General features: G+C 43.7%; 1 protein-coding gene across 2 annotated transcripts in view; it reads right to left on the reverse strand.

Moving 5' to 3' along the window:
* Nucleotides 1-7,283: 7,283 nt before the first annotated feature.
* The window catches only part of EP300 (E1A binding protein p300), a 68,042-nt gene continuing 50,567 nt past the window's right edge, over nt 7,284-24,758 (reverse strand). For both annotated transcript variants that reach the window (XM_045834746.1, XM_045834745.1), the window contains 12 exons: nt 24,312-24,392; nt 22,297-22,353; nt 21,627-21,704; nt 19,587-19,654; nt 18,560-18,710; nt 18,295-18,441; nt 17,566-17,679; nt 16,658-16,823; nt 15,484-15,648; nt 14,464-14,625; nt 10,777-11,058; nt 7,284-10,573 (listed from right to left, as the gene is read on the reverse strand). In XM_045834746.1, the coding sequence (XP_045690702.1) occupies nt 8,378-10,573; nt 10,777-11,058; nt 14,464-14,625; nt 15,484-15,648; nt 16,658-16,823; nt 17,566-17,679; nt 18,295-18,441; nt 18,560-18,710; nt 19,587-19,654; nt 21,627-21,704; nt 22,297-22,353; nt 24,312-24,392 (3,667 nt within the window). In that variant the 3' untranslated portion in view covers nt 7,284-8,377. The remainder of the gene's footprint in view (nt 10,574-10,776; nt 11,059-14,463; nt 14,626-15,483; nt 15,649-16,657; nt 16,824-17,565; nt 17,680-18,294; nt 18,442-18,559; nt 18,711-19,586; nt 19,655-21,626; nt 21,705-22,296; nt 22,354-24,311; nt 24,393-24,758) is intronic.

Below are 24,758 nucleotides of genomic sequence, written 5' to 3' on the forward strand. Positions count from 1 at the left end.
AGTGTTGGGAGGAACTGGTGAGAACGGAGATTCTTGCCTCCTTCCTGAGCCCAGGGGGAAGGCGTGTGGTCTTCACGGTGCACGTGATGTTGGCCGTGGGCTTTCCCTAAATGCTCCTTTTAGGCTCGGAAGTTCGCTTCTGCTTCCAGTTTGCTGAAGGCTTTTTATTGTGAATGGGTGATCTAGCGAGATGATCGTATTTGTTGTCTCCTTCACTCTGTTAATATGGTGAATTCAACTGATTTGGAATATTAACCCAGCCTTGAATTCTTGGGATAAACCCCATTTGATCATGACGTAATATTTTTATACATTGCTGGACTTTATGTGTCGATGTTTTGCTTAGGATTTTTACATCTTTGTTCATGAGGGCAATTGGTCTTTAGTTTTTTAAATAACTTTTTTAAAAATTTGGTATCAGGGTACTGTTGATTTCATAAAACGAGTTGAGAAGTGTTCCTGCTTTTTTTAAAAAAAGAATTTGTGTATGATTTATCTTATTTCCTCCTTATATATTTGGTAGAACCCATCAGTGAAGTAACCTTGGCCTGAAATTTTGTTTGTGGGAAGGTTTTAATTATAAATTTCATTTCTTAAATGGATTTAGAACTATTTAGATTTTCTATTTTTTTGGTATCAGTTTTGGTAATTTTGCGTTTCAAGGAATATTTCCATTTCACATAAAATTTATGTTATAAATTGTCAGATACATTGGCATACACATTAGAGTTGTTACATCTTGATGAATTGACACCTTTATCAGGAGGAAATATCCTCCTTTATCCCTGATGATTTTCTTTGTTCTGAAGTCTACTTTTTCTGATATTAATGTTGCCATTCCAGTTCTCTTTTGTTTAACATTTGCATGTGTATCTTTTCCTGTCTTTTCCCATTAACTTGTGTCTTTCCATTTAAGGTAGGTTTCTAATGGAGAGCATATAGTTGGATCTTGTCTTTTTTAAAATCCAACCTGATAATGTCTGTCTTTTAATTGGAGACTTTGGGACATTGGAATTTACTGTAATTATTATGATTGAGTTTAAATCTTACATCTTGCTATTTGTTTTTCTGTTTTTTTTTTATTGTCTTTTGTCCTTTGCCCTGTGATCTTCTGCATTAATTTAGTAATTTAAAAAATTCCATTTGACAAATCTACTTGCCTTCATTTTTTAAGGTTATTTTCTCCAGTTGTAGAATTCTAGGTTGACAGGTTTTTTGTTTTGTTTTTGTTTTTCCCTTGTTTTCTAGTTGCATAGTTTTGATGATAAACTTACAGTTATCTTTGTCCCATAATGTATCTATATCTTCTGGCTGCTTTTAAGACTTTCTCTTTAGAACTGTTTTTCAATAATTTTATTGTAATTGGTCTTGGTATGATTTCTCTCTCTCTTTTTCGTGTAAACCATTTTTTTATTGTTTCTTCTATTACAGTTGTCCAGTGTTTTTCCGTTTTGACCCTCCACCCAGCCCACCCTGGTCTCCCACAGCCAGTGCCCTGTTCACTGCTATCCAGGTCCATGCGTCCTCTGTACACATTCTTCGACTGTGGTCTGCTTTTCTATGTGTCTATCCCGCTTCGGGCCCATTGAGCTTCTTGGGTCAGTGAACTTATGGTTTTAATCCAGTTTGGAAACTTCCGTCATTAAAATTTTTTTCCGGGCTCTGCAGGATGACTCAGTGGGTTAGAGCATTGTCCCAAAACACCCAGGTTGAGGGTTTGATACCTGGCCACGGCATGCACAGGAATCAATGGACTGGAAATGAGTCCATACACCAAAAGAAAAATTTTTTTTCCCCTCCCCGTTTTTGCTGGAACTTTAATTATGCACATGTTAGATTGCTTGATATTGCCCCATAGAGGCTCTGTTAATTTCCTTCAGTCTTCTTTTTTTCTGATTTATTTTAGATAGTTTCCATCGTCTTAACATTTACATTCACCCATCATTGCCTTTGCCGGTGCGGCTCAGTGGACTGAGCACCGGCCTGTGAACTGAGAGGTCAGTGGTTGCTTCCTGGTCAGGGCACAGGCCTGGGCTGCGGGCCAGGTCCCCAGGTGAGGGGCATGTGAGAGGCAAGGGATTGATGTTTCTCTCCTTCCCTCCTTTCTAAAAATAAATAAATAAACATTCCATGACATTAAAAAAAATGAATTCACCAACCACCATTTCCTTCGGGGTTTGCTCTTCCTTCAACCCCATTCGGTGAGTTCTCCACTTCAGACACTGCTTTCCATCTCTCGTTCGCGTCTCTGGAGTGATGCGCGTCTCCGCCCAAACCCCGCTCTCTGGGGACCGCGCTCAGCACAGGCCTGTGCCTTACCTTCCAGCGCGGCATTTGCTGCATGGACAGGAGTGTCCAGTCTCACACGCTTTAGATGAGCTGTGTTTTCTTTCTTTCCTGCATTTTGTTTCTGTTTTTCTGCCAATGACCACCTGGTAGCCCTGCGGTCTGGAGGCTCCCGTCCTTTGTAACCAGGAGGCCACCGTCCTAAGTCACCAGCTGCTGCTTCCTCTCACGGAGCCTTTGTCCCTAGGCCACCTACGGTGCTCGCCCTGCTGCCAGGGCACGAACGGCCATCTCTGCCCTTCTCCACCAGGCCCTCTTAGTGTGGGGACTAGGAGGAAAGCCCAGAATTCCTGGCCGGAAACCTCTCCATCGTCCTTATAGGGACTGATATGTAAGTTGGCTCCTTTTGACTAACTGATTGACAGCACCCCGGAGGGAAAGAAGTGGCATAATATACACATCGGTGCTTTTCAATTAATTGTGCTGTAATTCACATACCATAAAACTTGCCCTTTCAAGGCTTACAGTTCAGTGGTTCTTAGTATATTCAGAGTTGTGTAGTCATCACCAATAATTCCAGAACACTCTCACACCCCAGAAAGAAACCCTGTACCCATTCGTAGTCACTCCTCATTCTCCCCTTTGTCCAGCCCCTGGCAACCACTAAATTACTTTTTGTCTCTGGATCTGTTTATTCTGGACTTTTAAACAATTTTGAAATTATTAAAACTTATTTCAGAGAGAGGGGAAGAGAGAGAAACATCGATTTGTTGTTGCACTTATTTATGCGTTCACGGGATGATTTGCTGTATGTGCCGGGACCAGGGAGCGAACCTGCAACACTGGGTTATTAGGATGATGCTCGAACCACCTGCGCTGTCAAGCCGGGGCCTCTTCTGGACACTTTATGTGAGTAGAATTATACAATATGTGGCCTTTTGCGTCTGCCTTCACTGATCAGAATGTTTTCGAAGTTCACCCATGTTGTTGCATAAGTGCTTCACTCCTTTTAGGGGTTGAATAACGGTCCATCGTGTGGCTCTCCGTTGAGCAGGTAATGCGCATTTGAGTTGTTATTTCAACCTTATGAGCGATGCCGACATGAACACTTGTGCACCAGTTTTCGTGTGAACATGGTTTCATTTCTCTCGGATATAAATGAAGGAGTGGAATTGCTAGTAACTCTCTTTATAACTTCTTTTTTATGCCACAGACAAATATTTATCGGAATAAACTGTCTTCAGTGTGCAACTTATCCTTACAAATACAAATGGTTAGCGTTTTAGTGGAACTGCTCGTTTCCCCACATGGCTGCACCGTTTTACATTCCTGCCGGCCGCGTTCGAGGGTCCCAGTTTCACCGCTTCCTGAGCGGCCCCGTCGTCTGTCTTTTTGGTCACAGTCATCCTAGCAGGTGTGGAGTGGCATTTCGTCGTGCTTTCGGTTACTAGCACTTCCCTAATGACTAACGATGTTGAGCATCTTTCCGTATGTGTATTGGGCCACTTGTATATCATCTTTGGAGAAATATTTATTTAAATCCTTTGCCTACTTTTTCACTGGGCTTTTTTTTTTTTTAATTAAGTATCAGAATTTTTGTATCATCTGGACACACAGACTCTCTCCTGTGGGCTGTCTTTTCACTTTCCTGACAGTGTCCTTTGATGCACAAAAGCTTTTCATTTTGATGAAGTCAGGTTTCTTTGTTGCTTGAGCTGTAGGTGGCATAGGTAAGTGACCGTTGCCTAATCCAAGGTCATGCAGATTTATACCCATTTTCTTAGGCTTTTTATAGTTTTAGCTCTTACATTTAGGTTAATTTTTAATATTTGGTTTGAGTTAAAAGTCCAACTTCATTCTTTTGAATGCCGGCATCTAGATGTCCCAGCACTATTTGTTGAAAAGACTTTGTTTTTCCATTGGGTTGTCTTGGCATCCTTATTGAAAATCAGTTGGCCATAAATATCTGGACTCTGTTCCATTGATTTGAATGTCTGTTTTTATGCCACTGCTATAGTCTTTTCTTTTTTGAAGATTTTATTTATTTAGTTTTAGAGAGAGGGTAAGGGAGGGAGAAGTGGAAGAGAAACATCAATGTGTGGTTGCCTCTTGTGTGCCCCCATCTGGGGACCTGACCTGCAACCCAGGCATGTGCCCTGACTGGGAATCGAACTGGTGACCCTTTGGTCTGCAGGCGGGCACTCAATCCACTAAGCTACACCAGACAGGGCAATAGTCTTGATTATTTTAGCACTGTAGTTTGTTTTGAAATTGGGAAGGCTGAGTTCAGCAAATTTATACTTCAAGATTGTTTTGGTTATTTTTGCTTCTTTACATTTCCATGTGAGTTTGAAAATCAGCAAATGTCCATTTCTCCTAAGGAAAAACAAAAAGCAGCCAGCAGATGTATTGATAGGGATTTCACTGAATTTTCAGATCAATATGGGGAGTGGTGCTTTATTAACGTTAGGTCTTCCCATCCATGAATGTTTTCATTTGTTTAGGCCTTGAGTTTCTTTCAGTGATGTTCGGCAGTTTTCAGTGCACAAGTCTTGCAATTCTTCTGCTAAGTTTATTCCTAAATAGTTTATTCTTTTTGATGCTGACATTCCAGGAAACCTTCTGTCCGGAAGTCAGTGTCCTCGGTTGTAAGAGGAGCCTGGAGAGCTTACCTTTGATTCCACAGTCCCCTCCCCGCTTTTGGTTTTTAGTCTACTTTGAATTTGCTTGGGACAGGACGCATGTCCTATGTATTAGTTTGCAGCCGTCACTGGGGCTTCTCGACAGTACGGAAGACAAAAGATTGTGGAGAAGAAAGGGTTTGGAGCCCAACAGAACTCTGACTTGAACTGGCTGTGCCATCTGGACCAAGCTGTTGCACCAGAGCTGGAGTTCTCTCACCCGTCAGTCGCTGCTGCTGCTGCTGCGGCGTGTTCAGGAGGCTAAGTAAGTCCATGAGAGCCCCTGGAATGCTGCTAGACACCAGGCCTGATGTTAGAAACAGCCCAGTTGGAGACTTGCGGCTTTTAGCTCTTCCCAGCTTTTTCACTGGGATAGTATTGAAATCAGCTTCTTGTATCCCAGACTCTAGAATCATCTGTATGTCGTCCTTCCCTAGGACTACCTCTGGTCTGGGCAAGGGAAGCTTTCTTCCTCCTCCTCCACCACTTGAGTGTCCGGCCTTCCTTCCTTATAATACTGCAGTGAAATGTGGTCTAACGCTCCAGCCTAGAGGTCTAGTCAGAGGCTAGAGCTGTAACAGCTGGGAATTTACTGCCTGAAAATGGGGAAAGTTCCCTTTTGTGGGGGGGGGGGGGGTCAGATCAATCTTGGGCCCCTAGTAACAGAAAGGAAAAGGGGGAGGGGTCCTCTTTGTAACAGGCACCATCTTCTACAATCTGGTCTCAGCCAAGTGGATCTGAGCTGTTTTCTGAACAGGACATTATCCTGTACTCTTCTGGGGGGTGGGGGAGCAGAATTTCTCCTCGCTCCCCCATTTTTCCCTATCCATTTCCCCTCCAAGGTCCAGTTGAAATACTCTCCATCAACTCCCAGTTTTCACTGGCCAGGTTTCCCCCCTACTCGCTGAATCTTGTTCCCGCTAACATCTTCTAACATTTTCCATTTCAGCATCATTCTATCTTTTCTGGATCTCCAAACGGCTTGCTTGAGGGTGGGGCTACACCCTGTCCTTGTGTGCTGTCTGGCCTGGCACAGAATGTAGGCGCTTCATGTACATCTGCTGGACCACTGACCTGAGGCAGGTGTGTGCTTGGAAACTTTTCCGGGGTGGGCTCTAAAAATACTTAAGCTTTGGCTGCTGTGGCTCAGTGGACTGAGTGCCGGCCTGTGAACCAAAGGGTCGAGGGTTCAATTCCCAGTCAGGGCACATGCCTGGGTTGCAGGCCAGGTCCCCAGTAGGGGGCATGTGAGAGGCAACCACACATTAATGTTTCCCTTTCTCCCTCCCTTCCCTCTCTAAAATTAAACTTTTAAAAAATAAATAAAAATATTTGAGTGTACAAGTTCACTTCACATTAAGATACTGGTCATTTTTCATGAGATAATATAAAAAAAAATAGTTGAGTAACTACTGGATTTTCTCTCTCTGGCCCTCAGCAGACTACCACGTATAGTGTAAAGCTCTATAACAAAACAAGACCCACCAAATGATTCCGGAACAGCCAGCAAACAATATTCTCATTTTTCAAACTTGTTCATGGCCAATGTAATTAATATGAAATTGGAGGAAGACCAGTAATGTTCTTTTTGTAAAACAATTTAGAGAGAAAGGGAGGGAGAAAAAGGGAGAGAAACATCAATGTGTGGTTGCCTCTCACATGGCCCCCACTAGGGACCTGGCCTGCAACCCAGGCATATGCCCTGGCTGGGTATTGAACCGGCAACTCTTTGGTTCACAGCCCGAGCTCAATCCACTGAGCTACACCAGCCAGGGTTCTCTGTTCTTTTAATAGCTGGAGAAGTACTGGACTCACTAATTAATCTTTCTCTTAGCTTTACAGGTCTTATTTCCACACTTTCCTTTCCAACTACTTCATCCCCCTCTGCCCCTACTGACTTCTTGGTTGGCACTTAGGAAAAACCAAGTGTGATAGAAGAGGGATGGATGTATTGTAGCCCTAGGTTTAAGTATTGCTGTTTCAAGAAACTGGGTAACTGAGGTGCTCATTTTCATCCCTGTAAGGTAAGGTCGATTGGAGGACCATGAGGTCATCTACAGGGGACCATGTAAGAAGGTCCCATAATAGCAAGATGTTAAAGGCTAATTAATATTAATTCAAATCGATAAAACTGACATCTGGCTTGTACTTGTAGTAGTTTTTTTCTCTGAACTTTGGAGACATTTACCAAAGCCCATTCATAAATCTGTTAATCTATACAGGGAGGCTGTAAGCTAGTGCTGCCTTTTCCGCTGACCACTATGCATCGGGGACTTAAACTGATGCCTTCTGAGACAAAGATGTGACGACAAGAAGTTAGCTGTCTCACACAGTTTATTTAACAATAGGTAATAAGAAATCAAATTTAACAGTCTATACAGTGATCCAAAGTTCATATTTATAAGTAATCAATTTTAATTGCATGATTTACAACAGTTGAGGGTTTTTGCTTTCTATTTTCAAGTTTTACAGAAAGTGTGTGGGTGTGTCGGGTGGGGAGGGCAGGGGAAGGAGGAAGAAAGCAAGCAAAGAAGAAACCCCAGGGACATTTTGCATGTTAAAAGCATCCCACTGGAATCGTTTCTTACCCTCTTTTTAATTTTTTTCTTTGTTAGATGTAAAAATAACGAAAAAAATTCTTCCGAAAAACAGAACCACAGTATATAATACATCAATTTGGCAGCTGCCCCTGTATATTTTGAAAAAGTCATTTTTCTTTCTACATGTACAAATTGTTTTAATACTTGAAGTTTTTACGTTCAGACTTACGGAATAGAAAATTTTCTGGAGCACAAAAGTTGACTTGAGGGGAGGAAAGAGAATTTTTTTTTTTTTACATTTTTAAAAGAATGAACATCTTTGCACCCAGAGAAAAAAAATTGGTATTTTAATATATATTTATATATATTTATATATATATAGAATGTAATTTTAAAGTAACATTAACCCCCTTTGTCCTCTGGTTTTAGAAATGTTCTTTTACTCTTCCATAAAGTGAGGAAAATAGGGAAAAATGTCAACCATCTGCACCAGTAAATAATAACTATTAATATTACATATTTTCATTAATTTAAAAAAAATAATAAAACCTATCGGAGGTGCAAGGCAGGAGCATGTGGGTGGCTTCACAGACCTCAGCCCCCTCCCAGTGCACACTTGAACCACACACACAAGGGAAAAAAGGCCGGTGGTAACCAGCCATAACAAAAATATATTCTTTGTATTCTATTATCCCTCAGGTTCATCTTGCATGTTTGCTTTAAACCACAAACAGCTACTGCACAGTTCTTATGTGTTCCAAGGAAAATTGTCTTTTAGGCTAAGAAAGATTCAAAAAAATTGTTTTCAGTACAAAACAGTCTTGTTAAGAGAAAATAATTTTTTTGCTCCCAAAATACTACAAGGTGTCTCTAGTGTATGTCTAGTGTACTCTGTGAGAGGTTTGAATTCAAGTCCGAGTTATCGGTGCTGAGTCCCAGGTCTGTGGCGCTTGCACCATGGAGGTTTGCCATGCCTGGATTGCTAGTGAGCTGAGAAAGCATCGGATTCTGGTCCGGGCTGGCAAAATGCCCTTGTTCCATGGGGTTGGCCTGGGCTGCCACCAGTCCCGGATGTGGAGAACTGGTCTGTGGGGAGACATGGTGTGGAGAAGGCTGAGGCTGCATCCTTGGGGAAGGGCTGGAGTGGGGGGGCTGAGACTGCGGCCGTGGAGAAGGGACAGGCTGGGGAGAGCGCACTTGATTGGAGAGAGAAGAAGGGATCTGCTGGCCTTGTAGGTGTGGGGACTGAGCCTGATTTGGGAGCATATGCTGTTGAGGGCTCATGGGGTTGGGCTGAGCAGGGGACCCCATCTGTTGCTGAAGGAGTCGCTGCTGGTAGGCCTGCAGACTGGCTCCTGCCTCGGCTCCCAAGGCCTGGGGGAGCTGGCCCATCTGTCCCATGTTCCCTTGCTGCATCTGTTGCATGTGATGCTGCATCCGTTGCTGTTGCTGCTGCTGCTGTGGGGGGTAGCCAACTCCTTGGGGTTGCTGGAACTGGTTGTGGTTGGCCATCCCAGGGCCGATTCCTGGCCCTGCCCCCTGTTGCTGCTGCTGCATCATCTGTTGTCGTCTCAAGATGTCTCGGAACTGTGAAGGCATGGTGTTGTGATTCATGTTCATCTGCTGAGCCTGAGGGCTCATCCCTCCCATGGGTGGCTGGAGCTGCTGCTGCGGTTGCTGCTGGGGCAGGCCGGCCCTCTGGACGCCCGCCTGCATGGGGTTCATGTTCTGCATGGCTGGGCTGGAGTGGACCCCCTGCTGACCTGGCATGGCAGGGGGCTGCAGCCCTGGCTGGCCCTGGGGCATGCCGGGCTGCCCAGGGAGGGGCTGCGGATTTGAGTTGGCGTACTTGGCAGCCCGCTGCTTGATGAACGCAGCCAACAGCTGGGGATTGGCGTGAAGGATACTGAGCACCTGTTGCTGCTGGAGGGGAGAGCTGGGAGACCTGAGAGTCCGCAAAAGGTTTTGTAAGGCTTGTTGAGACACAGTGCCTGGTTTGAGAGGGCTCACACCGACCTGACCCAATCCTGGTTGGGGAGCCATGTTCAAGGGCTGACCATGTTGGGCCACCGACATCATGGCTGGTCTTGGCATCCCAGGCTGTAGCTGCTGGGGCTGAGACAATGCTCCTTGGGCCCATGGTGGCTGTTGCTGCATCCCGGTGGGGCCCATCCCTGGCTCTAAATGTCCACTGGGGCCTCTGGCCATGGGAGGTGGGTTCATACCCATGGGGGCCATTGGGGGCATCTGGGGCATCTGGTGCTGGATTGGCCTTTGAAATATCTGCACGTGGGCCATCTGGCGCTGCGTCTCAGCTGCCCTCTGAATCTGCATCGCCATTTCTACTGCTGCAGGTGGGGGCCCTGGAAGGGGTGGCTGAGCAGTCTGAGGGGGGGTTGGTGGGGTCACCTGGCCTGGTGCTTTACCCTGGGACACAGGGCCAGCAGCTTGAGTCCTGGGCAAGTAGGGCGGCATGCTGTTGGGAGGGGTGGGCTGAGGCTGAGAAGGGGGCTGGGGCTGGGGCGTCTGTGGGGTGGTGGGCTGTTGGCTGGTCGGCGTGGTTGGAGTGGCAGGAGTTGGGGAGGGCAGGCCCTGCTGCTGCCCCACCACACCAGTCCGCTGCATGCTGGCCATCCTTCTGCGGAGCATCTGGGCCTGCTGGAGCCGGTGCTGCAGCTGCTGCTGCCGGAGCTTTTGCTTGATGTTTAGGCAGAACGGCACAGGGCACTTGTTCTCCTGGCAGTGCTTGGCATGGTAGCAGCAGAGGGCGATGAGCTGCTTGCAGATGGGGCACCCTCCGTTGGTTTTCCGTTTGCAGCCCTTGGTGTGCTGCACAACCCGTTTCATCTTCTGGCAGGAGGGCAGGGAGCAGTTGGCGTTCCGGCACTGGCAGGCATGGACCAGAGACTGGATGCAGCGCTGGATGCTCAGGCGGCGGGAGTCTCCTGGGCTCTGGGTGGCTGCAGCCTGCTGGTTGTTGCTCTCATCATCTAAGCCGAGCCCTAGTTTTTCCATTTTGTGGTCATGGTTTTTAGTGTTATAGCAGGTGATACACAAATCATAATCCTGGGAAAACAAAACATAGGTGCAGGTCAACTCCCCAAGATTGAAGTCATTCAAAAACATGTTACATATTCTGCTTGAGCTCCAAAGCCCCTTTAGTCCTACCACTCAAATACGAGGCCAGGCCCGCTCACCTGCCTGCCAGCACCCCCCACTGGCACTCGGCACCCTTCAGCGCCCTCCCCACCCCGCCACCTGGGGCCTACCTCGCAGACAGTGCAGTGCCAGCGCGTCTCCACGTGGTGCTTGCACTCGTTGCAGGTGTAGACGAAGCGGTCCTGGCTCTGAGTGTGCAGCTCCACCAGCATGCACATGGTGGACCACTGGGCTCTTCGGAGGGACGAGAACTCCAGGTGCTTGTCTCTCGCAAGGGTGAGAAAGGCATCCCGCCCATCCATCAGGTCGCAGGGGATGAGGGGGTCAGGATCCACAATGGGCGGCAGGGAGTTGGCGGCAGGGCCGGCGATGAGACGGATGACAAAGAAGACCTGCAAAACAGAGGTGCTCATTCTGACTCTGGAACCAGAGCCCCACGCGGTGCTGGACCAGCAACAGCGGACAGGTGAGTGTGGCTGGACGCCTGTGAGGCCGGTGAACACTGGGTTACTGATACAGCCTTCCCTCCTGCTTCACGTGTCTCCGGCCTCTTCTCTGAGACTGCAGCAGACCTGAAATCTACATCTGACCTTTTCTACCTCCTTCAAGAACTCCTTCAAAATAAGAATGGAAGAGGTCAGGTGCAGCTCATGGACAGTGGACACTGTGCCTCAGAGAGGTCTACCATTAAGAGGCAATCTGTGGTTTAATCTAACTACAAGGGAAAATAATCAGACAAAGCCAAAATGAGGGAAATTCTCAAAAACAACTGGCCCGCGCTCTAAAAGAAAGGCCAGGAACTGAGGCACGGCGGCTCGTCGCGGCACGGACTCCTTGACTGGAGCCCATTAGGACCGGATGGGAGATGGTGACGCTGGGCTAAGTTTCCTGAAAGCAAAACCATAGTCTGGAGAAAAAAAAGTAGTTGGCAGGGGCAGGAAAGGTAAACACCCGACCCCCCAAAACCTCCTTATTCCTGGCTGTGGAAGCAGCAAAGCTTTTGTTCACCAGAGTCTGAAAACACCCGGTAACCATTAGTCCCCACACCCACTAGTAGGAAGGCTGCACCAGGAAGCTGGTACATAGGAGTATGCATTTGAAATTAATGCACATATAAACTCTTCATAACCTAATAAATATAAAGTGGTATCTTCATGAGATCAGGATGTTGTGAGCACGTGCTGTATCGCCCTCTATATTTTAGCAGTTTTTCAGAGACTGAAAACGTGTGCAAACTGCAGTAAAACTTAAAATATACTTGGGAAGCAATGTTTGCATAAAGCAAGAGTCTTTTAAGACAAGACACACATTTCTAGAAAAAGAACACAGGACAGGGGAGCACACACCGAATACGGACACATATAAAACAGATGCCAGAAGTTAACAGCATCAAGGAAGGACTGGGATGGGTGTTTGACCTTGTGAGGAACACTGGGTCTCAGACTGTGGCCCACAGGGAGCACCGATACAGCAAGAAAGAGCACCTGAAAATGCGACACTGAGCCACTGACGTAACAAGCGGGGAATGCCTAACTCATTCAAAACAGGCAAACAAAAACCATCTGGTGAGTCCCTGGGAAATCTTCACCACAGCCACCACTCTAGCGGCAGCCACCATGACTGATTCCGCTCTACGTCACTCCCCAGGTGTGATACCCGAAATTAACCTAAATCAGCACCGTATTGTCTTTTTCCTAACAGGTGACGACTACCTACATCTTCACACTAAATAAAGCCACAAACGTATCCACTATTTAAATAAAACCCACCCCAACAGGGCCTTCCCGATTGCTTGTTACATAACCTACATATCGCCCTAACTAGCCAGTGGTGATTATCTAAGCGAGGCGCCCACAACAACACAGGAAGCCTCCATCTCACTAGCATGGCGGAGTAGCAGAGCCGGGCCTCTACCACTGTGAGCGAGCCTGCTGTCCTCAGTCTGTCAGGCTCCGACAGTAAAGGCAGGGCAGAGCACTGGTGCATGGAGAACCACCCTCAGAGAAGCTTCAATAGGTCAAGCACCATTACAAACAATAACTCTCTGAAGAAGGGCCTGCTGAGACGACCACTTCTCCCCCGGAGACTGCCTCATTAACTTGGTTCTAACGCCATACACTTAAGCCTTCAGCTCCCTCTCCACACTTGTTAAGAAGAACTTGACTGTGATGTCTGAACAGAGTCGAACCGAGATGTTCAAAATCGGGCGTGCATCGCCCTTTAAGACTTCTCATCTCACCAGTGGTGATGTTGAAAGGAAAAGAGTCCCAACACACCCCACAGCAACAAACAGATCAATAATGAAATAATTCAGAGTTTTAACTTTTTTGAGGAGGTTACAAGTGTAGTTATAAAAATTTAACTTTTCTTCAATTCTCTCCACTTCTCAATTCACTTTCAGGAAGGCCAATGGTCAACATTTGTATTAATTGGCTTTGCGAAAGTTCTGTTATAAAACAGAACTGGAATGACCAATGGTGTTCTAAGGAGTTTGGTTTAAAACAGAACAGCAAAAATATCTAACAGCCCATCTCCTGTACAATGGACAGACACTCCCACCGATACACTATGCTCACGGTTTCAAAATACAGTTATGTGCTGCTTTGCAACTGGGAAACGTTCTACAAAATGTGTCACTAGGTGACTTAGTTGTGCAAAAGTCATCACGCAAAGATAGGCGGTATAGAAGGTCTGTTCAGAGAAAGCCCAGCCACTGTTAATTTAACAAGAATGGTTTGTGCAACATTAATGTAATCTGGCAGCCAAGGAGAGTGGACTGGAATGTGTACGTGTGAACAATGACAACTTCACTGTGCTTGTCAGTGGGGACAGTAGATGCCATTGACTGAGCATGTGTACTGTGTGGCTGTTGCATTCAAAAATGACTGAATGAGTACAGCAATGAATATGAATCAAATTTTGCGTTAAGCTTGAATAGTCTTCTGTGGAAACTATTTGGATGATTCTGAGGGCCCTGGTTCCAGGCAACTGGTGACTGGCAGTTTCATCACAACAACACATCTTGTCATGCATCATGTACAGTACAGAATTATTGTTGGTTTTGGGGGGGGGGGGGTGCGACGATGATGACATCAAATCACCCAGGTGACTCAGCCACCTTACAGCCCAGATTAGGCACCCTGTGACTTCCGGCTTTTCCAAAAACTAAATGCACCTTTGCAAGGGAAGAGGTTTCAGACCTTCGATGAAGATTCAGGAAAATACAACGGGGAAGCTGCTGGTGATTGGGAGAACTGTGAGGTTCCAAGGTGCCTCCTTTGAAGAGGACTGAGGTGTCACTGTCCTGTGTACAATGTTTCTTATATCTTGTATGTTCTTCAATAAATGTCTCCATTTTTCTTATTACATGGCTGGATACCTTCTGGATAGACCTCGTATAACCTACTATTGTAGTCGTCATGTGCTATACTTTTATATGACTGTCAGCACCTTAGATCTGTTTATACCAGCACTACCACAACTGTAAGCAATGTGCTGTGCTATGTGTGACATTGTAATGGCTGTGACACTGATAAGTGATAGGAATTGTTCAGCTTCATTATAATCTTATGGGCCACCATTGTACACTGCAGACCATGATGACGTAAACAACAATCCAACACCATCTATATTTGTAACAGGTGCAAATCCAAGAGACTGTATAATTTCCTGTTCCTAGCACCCACTCCATCCACCTTCTTTCTTAGTCACGTGATGCCTTCCTTCTGAATTTCCAATATGGTGCCCAGGTCATAAGCGCCAGCCTACTTTCTGCCCACACTCGGAGGCTCCCTTACCTCTTTGTGTTTCTCCATGGTGGCATACAGTTTCTGCGAGAGGTCATTGGACACGTTGGGCATGCCTGGCTTCTTCTTGTTGCCCCTACTCAGGCTGCTCTTGTTTTTGCTGGTTTTCTTATTGTTCTTCTTCTTAGCATTTTTGCTGTCTCCCTTTGTCACCTGCAGGATAGCACAAAGGAGAGAAACAATGTTAATGTTTTGTTAGGAAGTGATCTGAGGAATACAAATGGCAAAAAGACCTCTTTCTTTGAAAGCAGAGTTCATATTATACCTTTCACCAACTGCTCTCTGCTCACCCTCTTTATTTTAAAAACTATTTAAAACAATAGTTATCTCCTAGTGAAGAACCCCTACCCAAAGACCCTTCATTAAGACCACAGCAGCCTCAGATCTGTGACCAGAAAAGCGCTGCAGTTTGGAGAAGCCTCAGGTCAAACAATCTTATTCCAGAACTGAGGGCGGGGCAGGTGGCACTGAAGGGCGCATGGGAGTGGAGAGCCAGAGACTTGGATGCATTTGTTTCCACTCACATTCTAGAGTTTTATGGGCCCACTCCCAAACTCTCAATGACTTTAAAATGACAAGGCTATAAGGAGTTCTTTTTAAAAATATGTATTTATTAATTTTAGAGACAGAGAGAAATGCAGAGGAGAAGTATCAGTTTTGTTGTTCCACTTAGGTGTGTTAAAAATAAAAAAGACGATACATGTATGGTCTGCAAGGCTCAAAATATCCCTATCTGGACCTTTACAGAAACTAATATTCAGTTTCCTTTGTTTCCACCATCTGTTTCCAGACTGGAAATCGGGATTCTATTTACAAAGGCGGTTTGATGCTAAAAAGGGTTTAAAACCACAGAAGCAGAACCTTAGTAACTTAGCCAACATGTCTTGTTGCCCACTTCAAAGAGCTCTTTCACACCTAAGAGCTTTAAGACCAAGCTGAAGTTTACGCTCACTTCTGGATTATAGACGAGGATCAAGGTAGAAGCTGGAAAGGAGAATGAAAAGCCCTTACATCTGTGCTTTCATTGCTGGTGTTTTCCTCTCGCTTCCTCTCTTCCTCCTCCTGTTCCAGCTCCTTAATGCTCTCTTCCAGAACGTTGGGCCAGAAATCACCTTCAAAGTAGGGCAATTCCTTTGCACTTGTTAATCGATCTTCAGTAGCTTGTTTAAAAATATCCTGTGAAAATATCCATGTACAAATTGAAATTCCTATTTAAAAAGAAAAAGCATTTACACCAAATAGAAGCAGTCACAGCTAATGGACACACGCAACACCAAGGATTAAAATGTCTTCTAAAATGGTGGCAGAGATGTTGTATCTAAGCATCACGTCTGGGAAGATACGCAGTGCCATAAATAGTAAAAAAGGCCGTCTTAAGCCAGTATTTTTGGTTTTTGCCTTTCGTCTACCCACAAAGGCAGGGAGATTTTCTGCCTTCATGTAACTAAGTGATCTTGCCAGGACCAATGGCAGAGAGGCATTGTAATTCACGCATGGCCTTTACCACTCCTGACGACAAAGGCAGCGCAGTGCAAGGCTCGCCTGCCCTGCACCCATCCTTGGAGTTCCAGCAGCTTTCACTGAGAAATCTGTTCAACACCAGTCAAACTGTAAGTACCGGACACTGTACGGCTACAGAGTGATCTGTTGCGCTGCCGGGAAAACACCCAGCTGATGATTTCCTCTCCAAGAGTAAAAACAGGTAAGAAATTCAGCAGTTCAGGGGGGTGGGATGGCATGGGGGTAAAGGGCAGAAAACTGTACTTGAACAATTAAAAAAAAAAAAAAAAAAAGCTAAAAAAAATTCCAGCAGTTCAAGTCCTTCTTCTGAGAGAACTTACAATCAAAATGGCTATTAAGAATACATTTTTATTAGTCATACCTTTAAAACAGAATTTGTCAGTCAGACTATTTGAAAGGCAGGCTTTTCTTTAAAAAAGTCTGACTAGAGAAAAAGTATTGTACACTGATAATACTCAGCTGACTAGATTTTGCAATAAACATTTTGTCAGGTGCACTTCATCTTACTAATTCAGGCAAAGTAAAAACATTTTTACCAAATTAGCAGTTTTATAAACTACACGGAAGGAGGAAGAAGAGAAGATTTGAGACAGCAGAGTGACGGAGGCACAGAGCAGGAGCCTTAGGAAACGCCCATGCCCACCACTCCCCGGCTCGTCCTGACCTTGTAGTCATGGACGATCCTCTCGGACACGGACTTGTCGAGCATCTTTTTGTACCACTCCTGCAGGCGCTTGGGCTTGGGTATCTTCTGGTCAGGCGGGTGGCAGTGGAAGATATAGTCGTCTCCTTCACTGGGCGGACACGCCCAAATGTGCCCTGTGGTATAACTGACAACGCAAAGAGAAGGAACATTCGAAATGATCATCCAATCTAAGAAGAACGCCACACTTTAAACTACAAGGTGCACCCCGCAAAGACAACACAAAGTATACAATTCAATATCAAATCAAAACTCTCAGGATGGAACCAGGCATAACCCATAGCACCAACAATGATCTCACACTGCCTACTTCTTCTTAGAGGTTCCCTGGAAGCCAGTTATTCTCGGAGCACCCAAAACCCCCAAATTTGCACATGACAATGAAAAGGAAAATGGATCCATTTCAGCATGAAAGCTAAACAATGCACACTGTTAATAACCTGTGAGGTGAGGTGGTTGTTATTCTCAAGCATGTATGTACCTTAAAGAAGGTAAGGAACCAGTCTCACAAATTTTTATTATCTCCAGGTCTTTGTTTTTTGTGTTGATACCCAGGTGAAAAGGGTCTAACGCAAAGTTCAAGGTTCTGGCCCCAAATGGGTAATAATCAACCTTCAAATCAAACTCTACCTAACTTCTTAACTGAAGAAAATGAAATTAATCTGGGATGGGTATAACATCAAAGGATCTCCAACAAAATTAAGGTTATAGTTCTACCAGATGGAAAACAAAGCTGAGGAAAAAACAAAACCAAAAGTCACGTATTTGCATGTTTTAATCTATGTCTTACCACAACACGACAGTGGTAGTTACTTTAAATCAATAATTAAAAAACAAAACAAAACAGCATTTCTTATTAACATGCTTACCCTAATTTCTTGACATATTCTAAGTATCCAATAAGGATTTCATAGTAGACTGCAGTCCTCAAGCATTTTGGACGGAAGAAATGAACACTATCGAGGTATGATATGTACACTCTCCTGAACCAAGTGGGGAGAAAGAAACCAAGTCAGATCACGTGAGTTATTGACGCGGCTAAAAACACATCCTCTCACTTCCGTGCTTTTCGTTCCCCTTGTCAAGATGGTGTTACAGTTAGTTAACGGACTAGACTGTGAACCCTTTAAGGGAGCTGAGTGAACCTATGGCTCTAGTATAGTATTAGAACCCAGCAGTGCCTAAAACACAGCATTATCAGTCAATACATATGGATCCAAAAGTATCCTGGTGGCATTCTTATACTGGCTTTTAACTATTTTGGAAATGAATTCTAAACCATACTCTACTTCATTTACATAATCTCAGCAAGGTACTTAACATCGTATAGAGGTAAGCCCATTTTCTGGGGGTGGGGGGTGGGGGTGGGGGTGGTGGTGAGTCTGTTTCCCGTTCCAGGCTGCTATTCATAACCCCCTTCCTTATTACTACACTACAAAAAAGTAGTACTGAGCAGTGCTTTGTGGCTCTGGCTATACTTCGATACTTGAAGAATTTGCATTTCCAACCAAGCACATCACTTGCTCACTCACTTTGCTTATTCACCCAGCTGCAAACCCTGCCCACACCGATCGGAAGGCAGCCCTAGTGAGCCCTACCTCTGGTTGGGTGGAGGGCAGTCCGAGCCGTACTCCTGAACATGCATGCCAAAGAAGCACAAGTCCACACCATCAATCTCCTCAAAGGCAAAGAGGGCTTTGGTTCGATAGGGAAAGGATTCTGCCATCTCTCCACTATCCACAAACCTGCACAATTCAGATTGGAAGGAAAAACCACATCTCGTTCATATTAGAACCATCAATAGTAACCATGTATGAGCAATTGTGGATCCACAAGAGGAAAAAAGGGAACATCACTACGTACCTTGCTTTCATGCCTGGTTTGACCTCCACAGTTTTGTCAGAAGCATGAACTACACGAACAGTGACTTCTCCTGATTCAGGGTGATTTTGTCGCCTCAGAAAGTCATTCACACGATTCTCTAGAAAAGTACCAAGCCTGGTAGATGGCAACCCTAGGAATATAGAGTTTAAAAGTTCAGTAGTAACTAAGGTAAAATTTATTAGTGTCAGTCTTAAGGTTCAGTATCAAATCTGTTTACGCTTTTTCAATATCGGATTTTGCTAAAAGTATGCAATATAGTCAACACTTAAAAAGCATCATTCCCCTGGCACCCCGCTCATGAAAGACTTTATGACTGTGTGTGTCATCCTTGTATGTGGTTAAAGCAAGCATGTTAATTAATATTTTACATGCTATTTCCCAAACTTATTATGAAAACTCTCCCATTTCAGAAGTTAAAAAATAGAACAAACATCTATAAGTACTTTGCCTGGATTTCAAAGATCGTTTTTAAAAGGTGAGCATTATGAGAAACCTTCCAGCAATAATAAAAGCAACCTGTAGGTGAGCAAAGACTGCAAAGGCACTTATGAAACAAAACCAAATACTCTTGAGTTAGATTAATTTTATGATGAAATTTCTGACTACCACTCCTCCCCGAACCCTCAGCTGAAAAGATCACACATGGGCCCCTAAAAAGCAGCCCCCACAAACAGTCTAGAAAAAGCTAAGTCTAAGTCCCTCAAAGGATGGCCAATTTTGGACAAGTATTTTCACACCTGGCCCCCATTAAGAAATGCCACAAATATGGAGAAATAGAGTCTTGATTTATTACAAATCCTGATTCTTGAAAATCTTTTTCTTATGTCCAATGAATTTCACACCAAAAAGTACATTACAGTTCAAATCTAAGTATATTATAGAAAAGTTATTTTTAGTTTGGCCAATTATTTTAAATAAGGTCAAAACAAACCAATTCATTTCACAGCTTATTCTTAACTATGCTTCAGTTCTGCCTTTAAGATGTACCTGCAAGAATAAAACTTACTTTTAGCGGAAAACTTGTTTTCTTTCCTAGTTCGTGCAGTTTTCTTTAAACAGCCATCACAAATAAACCTAAAATGTAAACCAACATGTTGCTTACAAAACTTAAGAGAATGATTTAAAGTAACACACACTATACAGCCTACCTCAGGTACATATAAAGTTAAATGTGAAGGATGACCTGGGAAAAATATTTCTAAATATATAATAAAGAATTAATATATAAACACTGGCTGGCGTAGCTCAGTGGATTGAGCGCGGGCTATGAACCAAAGTGTTGCAGGTTCGATTCCCAGTCAGGGTACATGCCTGGGTTGCAGGCCATGAACCCCAGCAACTGCACATTGATGTCTCTGTCTCTCTCTCTGTCTCTCTCTCTCTCCCCCTCCCATCCCTCTCTAAAAATAAATAAAATCTTGAAAAAAGTATTAAAAAAAATAAAAGTGACCTTAAAAAAAAAAGAATTAATACAAACAATATATAAGGAGCTTGAAGGTGTCATTAATGAAAAAAGGGAAAAAAACCTAATTGAAAAACAGGCAAATGCTGTGAAGAAATGTGAAGGGGCATATAAATTGGCTTACATGTGAAAAGATGATAGAGGATTAGATTAACACAGGAATTTTGATTTTGGTTAATCACACTGGCAAAAGTCTATATGCTACTGATAAATATGCAAGTAAGCATACTCAGAAAAAGCACCAATATATTTAAAATGTACATTCTTTTTGTTCCTGCAATTACATAAGGATGTGTACACATGCTTAATTTCTTATTTAAAAAATGCTTTATTTGTAAAAGGTTTTATTTTTTAGAGAGGGGGAAAGTGAGGGAGAAACATCAATACACAAGAGAAACACCAACTGCTTGCCCTCCCCCACACCCCACCTTGGGACCTGTCCCACAACCCAGGTGTGAGCCCCAACAGGTACTCGAACTGGAGACCTTTTGGTCCACAGGCCAGTGCTCAATCCACTGAGCCATACCCTCAGGGCCATATGCTTAATTTCTTACAAAAATACGAGACGTCATCCTTAGCCGATCTAAAGTTGCAAGAATCACTGCTGGTCTCTTATTCTCACCCACTGTGAGATTAAGGGGAACACTAAAATTTGTATTTAAAGACAAGGCATATAAACATCAACTACTATAATTTTCCTGTTATTTTCTGGAAATTTGTTAGCTTCCTCTTCCTTGTGACTTTCAAACCAGCATCAGTAATCCAAGACAAGAGCAGAAGACAGCACAGATAGAGATCCTAGCCCAACGAGTCACGTGACACAGATACCCCCTTCCCTTGGATAGGGCTGGGATCAGCTCCATTCTCGGGGAGAGGTGACCCATGCAGTAGCAGATAAGGTGTCCCGATGGATACAAATCTGCTCATTGATATCGAAGTCACTGATGATGTGCAGCTTGGGCAAATATGTGGAGAATATTCAGAAACAGAACATGGGGCCCAAGAATGGCTAGTTCACTGAAGTCTGTATCTAGTCACTTTGTGTAACTCTTTCGCTGGACTGCAGCCATGTAACTTACTACTACAGACATTAAACTTACGGCCCCAACCCCAAAAGATGGTTAAATCAAATCCCAACACTATTCACAGTGTGATGTTTTCTCAGAGGGAGAAATAGAGGTGTTCCCTTGACATGCTCTATAGCTATACCTTTTAAAACCTGGCAAATTTAATTGTATCTAAGACCTCCCTGCTACTTTTCAGGTGTTAAGAGATTTCCTGTCACCTCTACTGAGATCTTTCAAAAGCATTTAATTTAGATGTAAAAAGATCAGAAAATAATTTAAAATACAAAACAGTCAAATTTGTGTATGGATGAAAACAATGCATGCACAAAAGAGAAAGACCTACATTTTTGGATTCTAGGCTATTTAATGTTTTAAATCTGGATTTTAGTGATCTTTTCCCAATTCAAAGAACAATGTTTAGAGACAGTAACTTTGAAGATACGATAATAATGATTGCAAAGACAAAAACTCGCTAAAACCCACGATGAAGATTCTAGAGAAAGTACTAATGTCTTACCCCAATGGCCAGATCATCTCATGGTGAAGAACACAGATCTGATGCATCTTTCTTCCACACTCTGTACATTCCACAAACCTGGAAATAAAAACCGAAAGTCAAGACTCAAAATAATAAGAGTTTAAAAAAGTTTTTAATTTTTAAAAAGCTCTCTAGTGTTAGAGGTAGAGCAAATTACAAGAGAAATTAAGTTCAGTTATTGCATGTGAACATTTTAAATGTGATTGTGGAAAGGCAGTGACAAGTGGAAGATCACCGCTGCTTAAACTTCCCAATGAGTCGGAGAGCATCCTGGCCGTTCTCAGAATGCCGGAAACACTGGGACCACTCAGTGCTCCGAGAGGCCTCCCCAACAAAGTAGGGGCCTGTGAGCTTGTCTGACAGCGTGGAGAACGGGGATGGAACACATGGTCTGGAGCGGAGACAGCGTGGGCGGTTCCCTTGGGCCTACACAACACCGGGATCAGGTCGATGTGGTGAGGTGTAAGTGAATACTAACTGCAATGCCAGCTTCCACACTGCCACCATCTCTGTTAGCTGTACATTATGTAGGTTCAGCCCAAGGCTACAGAATCATCTCACTGGCCAACCAAACCAAGAAAATGAAAGGAAGAAGAAAAATCCAAGTCTAGTGACTCATGGTACTGACTAGTCAAGGAAAACTACTTACAGTTCAGGATCCAGTGTGTCATTTTTTCTCTTGGAAAACTGTTCTTTATTTATCGTACTAGGGAAAGAAGAAGAAAAAAATAAGAAAAAGCAACAGTGAAAGATGAGTACTCTGACCACTGTTCTAACCCAAGGAACAAATCTCATACTGTAAGTGGATTATTTAAATCTCCTGAGAAGATACTGAGGTCACATTAAACTGGTACATTCCTGACTCCCACAAAATGCCTATTTACATAAAGGTATACCTGTGTTTTTTGGAAAAGACTACAGTATAGTAAATCTATTTCTCCTTATAAGAAATGGAGAAGCCAGGAAGAACTAGAAACATGAGTTCATTCTTCTTTTTCTTTTTAAATCTTGCCTGCCAGTCTTATTATGTGTTTATGTCTTTTAACAGTTTAATGACCCTAGAATGAACTATGAATGATGGCGTGTATACAGGCAGCTAAACCACTATTTAAAAATAATACTCATTTTCAGCAAAGTCTAGTCAATTTTTAATATAGAAAATTTCAATATTAAATACATATTTCAGTTTTAAAGGGTGAACATTTTTTAATTGACAATATTAATTTTTAAATTTTCACATGGCCTCCCATGCATACAGAAATCTGGCACACCACACTCAAAAGCCTCACAAATACAGAAGCTAAACAGTCGTATCATTCTCTATGTAGAATAAACTTCAGGGAGCCCTATTCTGACTACTGTGATTCTTCCTCCCCAAAATGAGGACACTTGCACATGTAAACTGTTTCCTACCACCTACAGCCTAGAGACACCACTCTACACGGCCTAAGGCCTTACGGCACACCAAGTATGCTCCGAAGGCCAGCAGCACAAGAGGACCTTGTTAGTAATGCAGACCCCCAGGTCCACTACACGCTAACGAATCAGAAGAGGGTTTCTATACTCTTCAAAGTCAGAGATGCAACATCCTGAAGTTTAGAGCACGTGGTAAAATGCTCAACAGTACCAATAAGAAGTCTGCCTTCCTTTCCTGAACCAGGGAAACCCAGCTACAGCTGACTTCTCTCGTAAGGCTCAAGGGGATCCAGTCCCTACTCTCCAGATTGATACCTGACTCGATTCTAAGTACTTCAATGGTGACTGAAGTTAAAGTGCAACTTTAAAACCCAATTTAGAAAAATTAACCAGTTTCAGAGACCCTATTTTAATAGTAACATAACAATTCCATACTTTTTGGAATGTTCTGAACTGCTTCTGTTTATCAGAGGTTAAACTGGAAAAAAGGAAGCTGCAGAATATCGAAAGTACACCAAACAGCTCTTTCTTCCTAGTAACAGTCCAAATTTGAAACACAGTGCCTAACTAAATCTCAGTTTCAGATTTAGTTAGTATAATGAGACATTTATAGAAGTATAATGAGACAGCTCAGAGTATGCTTGAAAATTTTTCTGGGCATTCACCAAAAAATAAGGGCTTGTAAGATGGCAAAAGCTCAAGGAAGTCTCTAAGTTATTCAAATAAACATCTAAAGCCCTAACGTTGTTCAATGACTTCCACGATTACCGTGACATCTGTGTTAAGCTATATGAGAAGGCTGTAAGGTTTTGTTCAACTCCCCTTCAGACGCCAAACAGCTAATAATGAAATTCTCTTGCACTATATATATGACCTTTCAACTGCTAGGAGAGAAGCGGACTGTGTCCATGCAGAGAAAGTCTCTCTGCAAGTCCCCCGTGCTGATGTGTCCCCTCCAGCAGTGCTAACAGCACGCTCCGCTAGGCTGGCAATGCTCTCTCTCAGTGCTGACCACGATGGCAGCATTAGTCACAGCTGTCTCCTGGGCGCTTGACATGTGGCTAGTGTAAGTGAGAGGCAATTTTAAATTTTATTTACTTTTAATTAATTTGTATTAAGTAGCCATGTGTGGGTGATGGCTACCATACTGGACAGCATAATCCGAGACCACTTAGAAGCCTGAGCCCAATCACCTGACAACAAACTGAGAAATAAGACGGTGCTTTCCAAAACAATGCAGCTACTTACGTTTGAGGCTGGGAAGGGTCATCCCCCAAAGAAACGCTCTCCCCTTGGATTTCATTGAAACACTTCTCACAGAAATGATACCTGTCGGCAAGAAGGCCATACTGGGGTGAACTGTTCCGTTCACACAACACAGCCCAAGCCAAGCAACGAAGCCACCAATCACAGCAGGCCAAGGAGGGGGACGGGAGCAGAGAGCAGGTCATCAACGGCGACAAGGACATTCAATGATGCAGATTTATGGGCCCCACAGTATGGGTTTTGTTTTTGTTTTTTGGTTTGGTTTTTTTTTTTTTGCAATCAAAGCCAAGTGCAGACAACGACAAGCATGAGGGAGAAAAAAAACACAAAACAAACGAAGAAATGAGGGATTGCAGGACAACAAAAAACATAAAGCAAGACAAGACAACACAAAGCAGAAAGCCAAGGCAAAGCACAGATTAGCATTAA

This window comes from Phyllostomus hastatus, unplaced genomic scaffold (genome assembly GCF_019186645.2).
Source record: "Phyllostomus hastatus isolate PE091 unplaced genomic scaffold, TTU_PhHast_1.1 phas_contig_198, whole genome shotgun sequence".
Lineage (NCBI taxonomy): Eukaryota > Metazoa > Chordata > Mammalia > Chiroptera > Phyllostomidae > Phyllostomus > Phyllostomus hastatus.